Below are 14,062 nucleotides of genomic sequence, written 5' to 3'. Positions count from 1 at the left end.
GAGGTCCCTTCCAGTCCTAATGTCTATGAAATCTATGACAGCCTTTCGGTTTTGGAAAAAACCGTCAACATCCCACCTGTTTCTGAAGTAGTTTCAGTTCTAAGGCATAAGTGACTTTTGAAAACGGGACTTTAAAAATGTTGCTTCACACAAATGAAGATTTTTTTTGTTTGCTTAAATCATATATTGTGTTTTTTGTTGCTTTTGACTCTGGTTTTTTTTCCCTTTTTCTTCCTGCTCTGTCAAAAGCAGATACTAATCATGGCTATCTTATATCAGATGCCTAGCAGTTTGCTAATTAATGGGCGTGTCTATACTTCATTGTATGGTGACGTTGCCTTTTGGGAGTACTAAAGCACAGCGCAGTACTGGTGGTTAATGCACCGTGCGTGCAGTGCACGGTTAGATTTTGCCGCTGTGTCGCCGTAGCGGCACACTATACTGGGGGAGCGTGCCAGTACTGTGATGTAGCTGGCGACCATGTGTAGACCCGTGTGATTGCTATGTCACTGTAGCATGCTGTATGCTGATGTAGCATGTCACTATGTCACCGTAGGGTGACCTGTAGACGCATCCAATATGTATTAGAGAGCCTGATTCTGCATTTCTTCTGCATCCAAACTCCCTCTGAGGTCCGCTTCCATAGGCAGCCTTTAGTGAATTTCTGCATGGGTAACAATAGTATTTCATAATTGTGAGCTGTCTGTAGAAATCAAGCAGTTGTGAGTGGGGCAATTTTTCTACTTCATAAATTCATTGACTAGGAATAAATCCATCTTGCCTCCCATTTCTGTCAGTCTGAGCATGGTTGATGAATAAACTACTTTATTCTAACCTCAGCAGTTCGGTAACTTTGGCTAATGTGTCTGCTTTTCAACCACTTTGTTACAAGTCGCTGGTTTCAGAGGATTTAGACTGGATATGGATTTAGTTCTGGATATCCAGGTAGGACACTCTTATAGCAGTCGTACTGTAAACTGCTTAGATACAGTTCAGCTGGGGAGGCAGTGCTTAGTGCCGAGGGCAGTAATATATTGTCTGTCTATTTTTTCGGAACTGAGTCCTAATTTTGATTATTTAGAGAAATCCAGTAGGTAAAGGCCTCTTTCATTCCATCTAAATGCTGGTTTAATGTAACACTTATGTAAAAAAACAAACAAACTATTTTATAAGGCTAACTTTTACTTAGGACCTCAAAAATAAACCTGTTTGAAGGGAGAGGCCCTTCTTTTTATTTCTGCTAATTGCATTGACCTACAGAAAAGATGCCCAAATGTCCATATTTTATTAATAGGATTCTTGTAAAGTTAGAGCTGTGGAGCAATTCATGATAAATCAGACTGACTGGGAATTGTGGCATTATTCTCATCAAATAATCACCCATAAATAAACATTGTCCTAATTTGAGCTGCTCTGGTAAATACCCATGTGATCCAGTCTCACGCGCTCCCCTCCCTCAGTGAGAGCAGAGGCATGCAGAACGTGGAAACCTCCTTGTATTGGATCATTTCTCCTTTTATTTCAAAAGTCGGATGGAGAAAGACCTAGGCCCCATGACGGTGGAGGTTGAATCTGCTTGGGTCAGCATTTGAAACGAGTGGTCAATGGTAAGTGCTATGTTGTGATGGCACTTGTTGCCATAAGCATCAAATATCTGCTTACATTAGTTTAGGCTTGATTTAGACATCCTTGTAGATGGAAAGTTGAAAATAGTTGTTAGGACACATGGGCTTCCCTTTAACAAGCCAGGGCTTTGGACAGTGGTGCACCAATAACGACCCATTTACTGGCTAGGTGAAGGGATTGAATTTAGCCCAGACCAGCACCACTGACTAAAATGTGATGTCAACTGATGGGTTCCCTGAGGGCTTGTACAATGAAAGAATCTGAGAGCAGTTTGCTCAATTTATGGCTACAGTGATTTGGACTTTGGGTAAATGAGCAAGTCTGTAATGGTGCCTTCTAGTGGCAGAAATTATAATAGCCTACTACTCCAGCAACTAAAAGTAATTCTTATCTTATGCAGTAGAGGCCTGTTTTGTTTTTAAGTTGAAAGACAGTGGTTTGAGATCAATATAGCAATTGCATTTGTTATCTGTGTGGATTGATTACGTCACTACCACATCTAGCCGTTTCTTGGAAATGCATGTGTTTCTTTATGAGCTATCAAATAAAGGAGATAAACCCCCCTTTTTAAAATGTATACTGCAGGCAGAGGAGGAAGTAGTGAAATGGTATTTTCATAGGTCATTCCATAAGTCAAGTGGGGAACTGCAGTTGCACGTGTACGATGTCTCTCCAATCCCTGCTCTCCTGTGCTGGTGAAGGGGCCTCCTGTCTTGCTGTCATGTGAGACATACCGCTTCAAAGTTTCCTGTTCTCAAACGTACTTTGACTTCCCCAGCCTTTTTTTATTGCCCCTATAACTCCGCACAGGCTCACTTTCAACTTCCTCCATTTCTGTTGTGGAAGCTTCAATCTGCTGAGCTCAAAGAGCTCTGGCCAGATGTGAGGAGGGGAGCTGGAATTCTTGGCATCCCACCCGTGGTGCAACAGCATCCATCATCCTGGCGGGCAGAACACGCCAGACCACATCCTTGCCTGTCTCCGACTGATATGACAGAGTGCCCGTCTAGTGAGACTGCACCCAGTCTTCCCTCTGGAAGGTGACGGAGAACTTGCCTGTACTTCTCAGGACTGCCAAACTTTAAGAGGGGTGTCCCATCCCAGTTAAGTTAACAAAAAAAGGGCGTTGGTAAGATCACAAAAGACCTTTGATAAGGTTAAGAAGGCCTGGTATGTAGGTTTGTGGTTACATCTTCACATTCTTCCGGGAACAGTTCAGCATCACCCAGAATGTCAATGGTACTTACCCCTCAAGCTTTAAATCCCTCTGGAAACCACAATATTTAGTTGTTTTTTTTTAACTTGGCTACTCCTTAGCAAGGAGCAATCAGGAAAGTATTTCTCCTTCATTTGAGAAACAGGTACCAGATACTCTTCCCCCCTACGTTTGATAGATTTTTGTGCTGTCTATTGCATTATATAAAGAAAGAAGAAAACTTTGCCTAATTGTGGTGTCAGCTCTCAGTCCCTTGAGCTCATGAGAGGCCAGCGATAAAGGCTGTTCTCTGGGGGGGCTTGCACAGTTCAGGGGTTTCTCCTGGATTGTGTGTTGTTAATATTCACTTGTGCCCCCTCAAGATGTTGCCTGGCCCTGCAGCCCCCAGGTCCCAGGTCTGAATGGTTCGGAGCTTGGCAGTGGTTTTGAGAGAGCTGCAGAGGCAATGTGCCCGATGCCCTTTGGGGCACTGCACACTCCCAGGGGAGCAAGAGGGGTGGTATTTATGCTCTTCAGAGCAAAGTAGGGCAAAAACTCTGCCTGGCTTTTACATGGATTATATAGGACAGATCAAGTGAAGTCCCTCTCCCCTGTCCTGCCACCATGCTACGGCTAGGCAGCATTTGGGTTTGGAGGAGAGGGTCAGCTTTTTACTCTCAAGAGACCAGTAACAGATGGCCTACGGGTGGTTTGGCCAACTCACAGCTGAGGCATGTCGGTGCAGGGAAGCTCCCACTCTTGCTGCCCATGCTGTGCCGAATCTTGCGAGGACGCCAGTCTCTTGCTTTGCCCCAGGAAAAGAAATTGTTGCACTATGTAATGGGAGGGGTGGAAACCCAAGTCGTGTCCAAGTCTGGGCCAATTATTGTCGCATATTATCAACTAGGTTTTAATCAGTGACCTTGTTTTGCTTCAGTCCTGTCTGGTTTGTTCCTTAAAGCCATTGTGATTCTGCCCAAGGGCTTCCATGCTAGTCTAGTGTCCCCCACGTCCCACAAGCAGAGAGGAGAGTAGCCTCACAGGGATAACATGCACCCCTACGCAACACAGAGCAGTGGGTCTGGTGCTGGGCCCCAAGACAGCAAGAGGATCAGCACTTCCATCCCTCTCATAGCTTAGTCCCTCAGATGGCCCAGGAGGACAGTAGCCACTATTGCAGCCCATACACTGAAACAACCCAGTGAGCTCCTCTCTGTGTGTGAGCTGGGCAGGGGCATGTGACTCCAGTCTCTTAAACTCCCACTTTCTCCCCCACTTATTTGGGGGGGGGAAGGGTACATTCTGCACCTCTTGGGAATGAAGTGCACTTGTCGGCTGTCCAAGTGCACCAGAGGAGATTGGTGCAAAGGCCTACGCTAGAGGATGAGGATCCGATCACTTGGATTTTTTTGCAAAGTCAGCAAGGTCTGTGCTTTCCCTCCTGTACAGTACGAAGCGAGCTGCAATCCTGAACTGTTCGCATCACACCGGTTTGGCAGCCAGTAGCGAGGCAGTCGAGAGATACAAGGGATAAAATATTCATGTTTTGTGAAGGCTGCTAACCTTCTGTTGGCAATCTGCTGGCTCCCCTGCTCACGCTAAGCCATGCCAGCCCCCTCTGCCTACTGTACCTGGCATTTTAAAAATGGGCTTGGAGTGTAACACGGAGGGGGCTCCGTGCTTCTGCAGCACCATTCCTCAGCGCGGCTCTGCCTTCCTGTAACCCAGCATATTTGTTTAATCTGTTTTCCAGCCTAGAGGCTGCCAGCATTGGATTCATCATCATTATAGACAGACGGCGGGACAAATGGAGCGCGGTAAAGGCGTCCCTGACACGGATAGCAGTAAGTGCCTGGCATTGTTTTTGCTGTCATCTACCTTCCCTTCAGCACTGATTTTTATAGCTTTTTTTTTTTTTTTTGGTTTCCTGGATATTAATGCAGTACCTTCCTGATCCTAGAGATCCCTGTTACCTAGCAGAGATAGCTGAGCCTGCGCTGATGAATTACACAACCTTGGTTCCTGCTGAATTAGAATGAAGACAACTGTGTCACAGATCTGAGTGATTTAAAGGGAGCCTCTCTAAGTTGAAGGAGCTGGAAGAGGGAACCTCCATTGTGCCGTGGAGGGTTAGGAGTGGCCAAGGGGCCCATGTGCAAGATAAAAATGGATCTCTAAAGGCTTGGGGCAGCTGGGAGATCTGTCGGATTATTTGAGAAAGGTGGACCCAAAAAACCAGAATATGAGCAGCTGTGGAGTATTTTTTTTCTGATGATGTGACATGTCGTGCATGTGGAAGAGGCATAGCTGCGTGCGATGCTTGATCGCTGCAGAATCAGATTGTCATTTAAGTTTTTCCTGGGGATGCAAAGTGTTTGGTTTCTTTGCCCTGCTTAGTTGTCCTCAGTGTTTGAATATATTTTCTAGGCTCTGTGAGATCAGGGGATGGTCACGTAACACAGATAAACAGGAGGAGGCTGGGGTTGTGAGCCAGGCCACATGTCTAAGGAGAGCATTGAGCTGTCCTGTGGATAAAATAAACCTTTTCCAGGGCAGGATGGGAAATACAGTCTTGTAACGTGTGTATGGCACAGCCAGAGGCATCTGCCCAGATGTACACAATTGTCTTGTCCTGTAATGGCTGCGGCCTGCAGAGTAGAGAAGCTCTGTTACTACAAGAGCTGACTGAGATTTTCATATCACTCGATGGTCAGAAGCCTGTGGTTTTTGGGGCTGGAAGGGTTTAAATCACTCTTTGCCTGCTGTCTGTCTGCCAGGCAGTAACACCTGGTTGTGAGGCTTCATCTGCAGCTCGGTGTGGGAGTCTGTCTATTGACTTCAGCAGGTCATGGAGGATAGGATGATGGGGGAGGAATAGCAGACAGCCATGAAGACCGGACAGCCCCAGAACCATTTTCCCCTCCTTGGGAGCCACAGGAGCACAGCACAAGGGAAGAGGGCACTGAAATCCTCCTGGTGCTCTTCTCTGGGTGTGGGGCTTGATTCCTCTGCCCTGCCACTTATTTCTGTTCCTTGCAGGGTGCGTTTCCAGGGAACCTGCAGCTGGTGTTTGTCCTGCGGCCCTCCCGCTTTATCCAGAGGACAATCGCTGACATTGGCATTAAACTCTACCGAGATGACTTTAAAATGAAGGTACCGGTAAGCATGCACTTTCTTGCCCCTGTGTTCTTTTTGTGTCCATGTCCGCAGTTTCTAAGTGTCAGCAAACATCTCTCAACCCATCCGCTAGCGTTAAGTGGTAGCATGCCAACCAGGATGGACAAGTTTCTTTGAAGTCCCAAGTGAAACTTAAATCAAATAGGACAGTCCTTGGTGTGTGATATGGAGGATGTTGGAACCAGCTCTGTTGTTTTGATCAAATGGCTTCTTTATTCTGGACTTGATTTCAGTGGTTAACTCCCAGGGTGAGGCAGGGGAGGAGACGTTGTTGTATCCTAAGCAATGGCTCATTTAAATATGTTTGATTTTGGCAATAGTACCCATGAGTTATCCATTAATTATTACAGGATGTGCTATAAGATGGATGCAGCCATCCATTACAATATAACCTTGCTCTGAAACATGACTGTGTCAAAAGACACTTCTCCTTGCGGATCTCCTGGTGAGCATTCAGAGCTGGGACTTCTTGCTCTGTTGATGAAAAGTAAATGGTAGACCTGCAGAGCTAACCCAGCTGAGAGACATAGGGCTGGGGTCTTGCATGACCCACAGTCCAGTGGATTGCATCTGTGCCAACCAGCTAAAGAGAATGGGGTCAGCAGGGTGGTACCAAGGGCCAGATTTGCCCTGTGGGACCTTTATTACAGGTAGTGGTGTGTGAGAAGGAAAGAACCCAGCTTCATTTTCTGACCCCAGGCAGGATGTGCAGAGCTGACAGTTAGCAAGAATCATTTAGCCCGGCTGCATGTGGGGGAAGCAAGCTTGGGTTTCAAATTCACCGATAACATATAAGCACAGAAACCTCAAATGGCATTTGCATGGAATCATGTTCCAGAGAAGAATCACATTTTCCAGCTTGCTTCCCTAGATGACACTACACATTAAGGCAGGTACAGAAATAGGTAGCATTATTAGACCAGTCTATAACAATAACCCCCTGTAAGCTTCCTGTCCAGGAGAAGCACAGTGAAAGACGGTCTTTTTCTTTTCCCTACGGGATGGTGTTGTACCACAGTAGTGAGTGCTTTTCCACAGGTCCTCTCTTCCAGTAACAATCTGTCAGAGCTCCTGCTGTGTCTGTATGCTGTTATGACCATTTATAATACATGGTGCTCCCATCCAGTGCCAGGCTTACATATTAATTTTATTCAGCTCATGCTTGAAATGTATTATGGGCTGCTTGGAGTGTGGTAGAAGTTGGAGGAGGTAACCAATTCTTTGCTGCATACCTCGTTCTCTTAAAATTTGATCCTAACATGTTTGCCTGGCATCTCATTATCATTGTTGTTGTTGTGTTGTTGCTCTTATTCTTATTGTTACTATCTCAGCACCGATAAGAAACGGCAATATTAATTATAATACAAGTGTCAACTTCAGATTCCGTGCTCCGTAATGTTTCTATAGGGATGATTTTCTTTAGCTTTCCCTGAGTTGGTTTTCATAGATTCATCGATCATCAGGGGTTGGAAGGGACCTTGTAGATCATTGGGTCCAATCCCCCTGCACTAGGCAGGAAAGACAACTGAGGTCAAGTGGCCCCAGCGAGGTGACCGTCCAGTCTCCTCTTGAAAATTTCCAGGGTAGGTGACCACACCACCTCTGGAGGGAGCTTATTCCACAGTCTGGACACCGTGACTGAAGGAGTTTTTCCTGGTATTAAGCCTCCAGGAGTTTGCATCCATTGGTCCTGGTCTTCCCCAGGGGTGCCCTGGTGAACAGCTGTTCACCGAGTTCTTGATGCACTCCCCTGATGTAGTGGTAAGCTGCTACCAAGTCCCCTCTTGGCCTTCTCTTCTTTTCATTTAAATTAGTTTTCCGAAGGCCCCTGACCTCCCCCCCCCAACAATATTAGTAATTAGGGCCATGTCTATGTGGTGAATTTATCATGTCCAGCCCTGCTCTGTGGGCTGCCTTCTACACTAGAAGCAGTGCAGCCATGTCTGCACAGCACCAGGGGCAAGCTAGTTTAGCATGGGGTCGGGCTCATTAGTCCCATCACATAGCAGTGCTAATTAGGTCTCCTGCAGTGTTGTGTGGACACAGCTATGCCACTTCCAGTGAAGGAGGTGGCCAGTGTTGAGCTCTGCAGTGTGCTTATGGCACTGGTGCCTGTCACAGTAAGTGTCCTACATAGGCATGACCTAGGTGGTAAGGCAGTTGTTTGTGATTGTCTGCATACGTGCCTGGGAGTGGAGGAGAGGGCAAAATATGGCCAGGAGGCTGGACCTGGCCTGCAGCGTCCCCTGCAACACTCTGCATGGGGCTAAGCCCTGCCTCCTCCTGCCTGGGGCAGCTCACACCATGCCTCTGCCTTGTGTCTGCCAACAGCACCATCCCAGCCCTGGCCCCAGCCAGCATGCACAGCTTCCCAGTGGGGCTTCTCCAGCTGCCTGGATGCTGCTCAGCTCATCCCTGCCTCCAGCGGCAACTCCTCCTCCTCCCCTACCCCTGCTGCACTGCTTCGGGCAGCAGGTAGCACAGGGAAGCAGCAGCAGCTGTGGGTACATGCACTGGGCACCACAACCCCAGCCAGGTGGGGGGGGCCTGCAGTTGGCCAGCTGCAGCTCCTGGGCAGCTCCTGCCCCAGTGCATGGGGCTCAAGCTCCAGGTCCCAGCTGCCATCTACCCAGTCCTCCCACCCAGCATGATGAGCAGCCACCTTTGGGCAGCCAAGTGGGTGGAAGGCAGCTGAAGTGGCGCAATAGGGACAGGAGGTAGAGCCACTGGAGGCGGGGGGAGCTCAGCTGTACCTGGGCAGCACCAAGAGCAGCCTCATGGGGAAGCTGTGCGCTCTGGCTGGGGCCAGGCCTGAGGTGGTGCCGTCAGTGGGTGCAAGTGGGCAGGTGAGAGAGGGTGGGGCTCAACCCCATGTAGAGCGCTGCAGGGGCAGCCACAGGCCAGATGGGGTGGGGGGCAGACTGTACCTGCCCTGCACCATACTGGGCAAGCTCTGCTGCATGCACTCCCACCCCCAGCCTGCTCCCAGGACCTAGCGTGTGGATGCCCCCCGCAACACATGCACACCCGCCTCCTTACACCCCCCAACACATCCACCCCACACCCCCTCCACACCCACAATATTCAAGAGGAAGACTTAATTTGAGCGATTATGCAATCACTTTTATATATGCTTCTCAAAAAAAACATCATTCAGAACAACAGTTATTTTTTTGAAAGAAAATTAAAATATGTTATAGTAGATGTTTGATTTTTAGTATGATTTTTTATCTATAATTTGTTAAAATGATGTCTTCTGAAAGACTTTATGTGTGCAGCCCTCAACAGCTCACCTAGGCTCATGAGATGGCCCTTCAGCTGAAATAATTGCCCACCCCTGGTCTAGCACCAGAACGTCTACACTGGGCATGAGAGGAGAGCTTGAAGCAGATTTCAAAAGAGCTGGGCTAAGCTGGATCAGTGTGGGTGCACACAGTATCCTCTGGAGGAACAAACTGGTGCTTGCTGTACTGCCTCAATGATTATAGTGGCTTGGTGTCTGCCTCCGCCCTTTGCAAGGCCTCGAGGAATGAGCCCGGGCTTGCAGGCTGCCCCCACACCCTTTCCAACTGGGGCAGTGTATCAGGGTCCTGTTTTCCATGCACTACGAGGGTCTGATGCTTCTCTTCCAAGCTTCAGTTCTGCAGGGCTGCGTGGGAGATAATGAAAGCACAACCTCAGTGAAGCATGTGCGCATTTAAGTGTCAAACAATGTTTTTAAAAATTCCAACAGCATCAGGAGAAATGGTTAAAACAGTGAGCACTTGGGTATTCAGAGGTTACCATAGCAACTGCTACACCCACTACTGCTGTCCAGGGAAGGACAGCCATGTTCAAAAAAAATGAAGTTTGCCTCCAGCTCAGCAGCTGTTGTACTTCTTGCAATTAAAAGCCTGAGAGAAATTAAGGTTCTGCTTCATACCCCCAGTGGCTTTGGAAGCCAGACTTGAAACTGTTAACAGATTATTAGGAAAAACTTCTGCATTAGGAGGGTAGTAAAGTACTGGAACAGGCTACCCAGAGAGGTTGTGAAATGCCCATCCTTAAAGGTTTTGAAGACCGGGTAGACAAAGCCTTGGCTGGGATGATCTAGGTGGGGCTGGTCCTGCTTTGAACAGGGGTTGGATGAGATGTGACCTCCTGAGGTCCCTTCCAACCCCAAGTTTCTATGATTCTTTGACTGGGAGTCCAGGATGCTCAAGGATTGTGTTCATAATTATTGTGGTGCTTTATAGAGGGGGAAACTAAGTTCAGAGGTGCTGGGTTAAATTTGCAAAAGCATTTATTGATTTGGGGTCCCTCAGATGTTGGAGACCCAACATGGGGACAGAGGGGTGGGCTGAAGTCGATGGGAGTTTTGGGCATCCATCATCTTTCTCATTTTGGTTTCCAGTTGGGCACCCAAAATTAGCAGAGACTTCTTAAACCTTTTCAGCCTAACGGGCTTGCCCATGATTAGCATCCGTGCCCAATCCAAGAACAAAACCTAGGAGTCCCAGGTGGGCTGCTCTATTCTGTCAGTCGCATAACTTTCTGCTCCTTAAATTACATTCAAGTATAAGCAAGAGGTGAGAGTTTCTTACAGAAATCCTTACCTCTCACCTGTTTCCTGGACCATCATAGCGACAACATCACGTCAATACTACCACATACAGGTACCTTAGAGGAGGTTGTTGGGCTGGCTGTATTAATGTCACTGTGATGGATTTCCTAAGCAAAGAGGAGGCTGAGGGAGGGTCAGCCAGTGAGCATAAATTGAATGCAAATATGCTTGCTAAAATAGATTGAAGCTAAATCAACACTGGGCTGAATAGAAACCCGGGGGGGCGGGGTTTGAAAAGCATTCAGCAGGGGCTGAAAGAACGTGTGTGGGCATAACAAGGACACAAGGTTTGTGTTGCATATGGGAGGTGTAAATATGTTTAATAAAACCAGCCAAAGCTAAACCAACATTGGGCAAGGTGGGAAGCAGGGGTGGTATCTCACGTAGGTCGTGTAGCGTGCAGGAATGATGTTAGGGTTACCTAGACCGAGCTTTAGTTTGTGAAGGAAATCCACCACCTTTCATGAGAGGAGGTGCAACTAAATGAGCCTTCATTCTGGGAGCTGAAGAAAGTGATGGAGCCTCCATAGCATACTCTACTCCAGGGGCAGGCAATTATTTCGGGCAGAGGGTCGCTTACTGAGTTTTGGCAAGCCATCGAGGGCTGCATGACGGGTAGCCGGGGCAGATCAATATTAATTTTCTAAAATTTTTAGGAGCCCCATGGGCCAGATAGAATGGGCTGGTGGGCCTCATTTTGCCCACCTCTGCTCCACTCAGTGCATTTAGGGGCATTGATTTATCTTTGTGAAGTTGACAGTCCTAGGATCTGCTCCCTTCCTCACTTTGCATACGTGTAAATATGTATCTGGCTCCTCTTACCTCAACCCCTGCACTCAATCCCGACAGGTTGTCCTCAAAAATACACCCACCTTATCCATCTCCATGGCCAAGCCACTTATTCAGGCCCTCCTGATCTCTTGCTAAGCTCTTGCCATCTTCTGCTCACCTCCCGTACCTGGGCTGGCTGAGTCTGACTTAAGGCAATGCGAATGCGAGTGCTGTCAGGATATCACCAGCCTGGACTCCACATGTGCCTGGTTATGCTGCGACTGACAGTGCTTCCTCCCTGTAAGATTTGCTCACCTCAAGTCTGGAATGCTGCCCGGCGCAGTTGACAGCTGTAGTATATGGTAGGTCCATCGCATTAAAAAGAAAAAAAAAATGTTCCCTAGGAAAAACAGCACATGACAGCATTTCACTGCAGTTTCAGTAGGAGTCAGGAGCATCAAAAGACTTCTAACGTGGATTCTGGAGGGGAAGAGAAACCACCGCAGAGCGGTTAAGACTGCCTTCTCTAAAATGATTTGGAATTCATAAGCCATGAACAGACTTCACACTTCAGGCTGATGTTAATCCAAACTGAGACGGTCCCCTGAGTCTTCCGACTTCTATCGTCATGTAGCAGGCTTTGGACGCACATCCTGGGCCTCGCTTTTCTTTTTACTTTGCTGGTTTTAATATGCCTTACTTGGGGAGGATTAAGTATCCCCCCCACATCACACTGTGCACCAGGTCAGTGAGGGCAGGAGGTTTCAGTTCTGGTTCCAGTGGACTGAGGATTTGGAAATGCTCTAGGAAGCCCGGGCCATTTTCAGAATCAGGTCCTACACAAGTTATTTTTAGGGCTGTGCGAAACAGCATCGTTTCACTTCAACTTGTGTTTCGACGGAACAGTGTTTCGTTTCAAGTTTAGTTTTGTTTTGAAAGCACTGGTTTATTTTGTTTCATTGAAACACTTTCGAAGTTTCAATGCTGTTTCGATGCTTTGCCCAGGCTATAATACAGAAGCACAAAACTGGAGGAGGAGCAGCCTCCTCTGATCACATGCAGATTGGAGCCGGCACCCTGGGGAGGAGCCCAGTAGCCCTCCCAGGGGTGCTGGTGGGAGGCTGCCACTGTCGCCTCCCTGGGAGCTGAGCCGGTGGAGGGAGGCAGATTGCAGCCCCGGCACTGCGCTCCACTACCCCCCACCGGGCTCAGTTCCACCGGGCTGCAAGCCAACCCAGCCCGGTTGGCCTTTTTGCAGTGGCCTATTTGAGTTTGCCCTGGTGCTCAGCATTACAGCCAGCGTAATGGCCTGTTGTAAACAATTTCATTATAATTCACCTGTGAGAATGACAGCAATCAGCAGTCTTGAATGTCTGCATGCAAGAGGACCCCCAACAGGTTGCTATAAAGTGCTTTATTGTATCCAAGTGTATTCATTTTCCTTTGTTTCTACATTTACTTTGATCACAATTTTAAAGAGAAGGAAATCTATTTTAAATGCTATTAATAACATATAAAGTATAAAAGTTGTGAGCCACTTGAAGACAGGAAAGCACTTCGTAAAATCTTACTGAAGGAAGAACTACAGTAGGTTTGTATTTGCCAACAGAGACATTGTGCTAAACCTTTAGGAAGTATATAAATGGATTGTGGGTTTCTTTCTTTCTTTCTTATAGCACTTTATCTCACACACATCTTCTAAAATAACTCCTATTAAAGGAATGACCCTTGATCTAGAAGCGTAGGCCATAAAATGATCATAGAGATATGTGAAGGTATGCTCTGTTTACTCTGACTCATATTTTTACATAAGTTGAAGCTGATAATTTTTTATGCACTTCTATTACCAAGTTTCCAACACATGTGGCACTCTATAAAACTTACCTCTGGTGCACCCCATTCCTGGTTTTGTTCCAACTTTTGGTGTGTTCTGCTGTTACTGTAAAGATACTTGGAAAGCAGCACTGGAGCTTAGATTAGCTTCTGGGATTAAGGATAACAAAAAGTCCTTCTTCAAGTATATAGGTAGCAAGAAGAAGTCTCGCGGTAACATTGGACCCCTACAGGACAGGGGAGGGCAGTTGGTGATGGACGTGCGAGAGAAGGAAGAACTCTTCAACAGGTTCTTTGCCTCCGTGTTCCTGTCTGCTGACAATGGGGCGCTCTCGGGTGACAGCGTAGAGAGGCCCAGGAAGGATGCGAGTCCCCCGACTGTTAGTTCAGACCTAGTTAAGGATTACCTGGAGGGTTTAGATGCGTCCAAGTCGGTGGGCCCGGATGACCTTCATCCACGGGTGCTGAGGGGATTGGCTGGTGTCATTGTGGAGCCATTGGCACGGCTGTTCAAGGACTCCTGGTGCTGGGGCCAAGTCCCTGAGGACTGGAAAAGGGCCAATGTGGTCCCTATTTTCAAGAAGGGGAGGAAGGAAGAGCCTGGCAACTACAGGCCACTCAGCCTCACTTCTATCCTGGGGAAGGTCTTTGAAAAAATTATCAAGGGCCACATTTGTGAGAGCCCTGCAGGGGAAGTGATGTTGAGGGGTAACCAGCATGGGTTCGTGCCAGGCCGATCCTGCCTGACTAACCTGGTCTCTTTCTATGACCAGGTAACAAAGAGCTTAGATGTGAAGGAGGAAGTCGATGTCGTCTTCTTGGACTTCCAGAAGGCCTTCGACACAGTGTCCCACCCA

At 47.6% G+C, this 14,062-nt stretch overlaps 1 protein-coding gene across 1 annotated transcript in view; it reads left to right on the top strand.

Annotated features, from left to right (window-relative positions):
* Positions 1–14,062, top strand: part of MCF2L2 (MCF.2 cell line derived transforming sequence-like 2) — a 307,244-nt gene that overhangs the window by 102,880 nt on the left and 190,302 nt on the right. Inside the window, 2 exon segments of the mRNA XM_019503361.1 lie at positions 4,575–4,665; positions 5,861–5,980. Of these exon segments, the coding sequence (XP_019358906.1) occupies positions 4,575–4,665; positions 5,861–5,980 (211 nt within the window).

This window comes from Gavialis gangeticus, unplaced genomic scaffold (assembly GCF_001723915.1).
Source record: "Gavialis gangeticus isolate Ggan-Ray unplaced genomic scaffold, GavGan_comp1, whole genome shotgun sequence".
Classification (NCBI taxonomy): Eukaryota; Metazoa; Chordata; order Crocodylia; family Gavialidae; genus Gavialis; species Gavialis gangeticus.
This window is presented reverse-complemented; position numbering and strand designations above follow the sequence as displayed.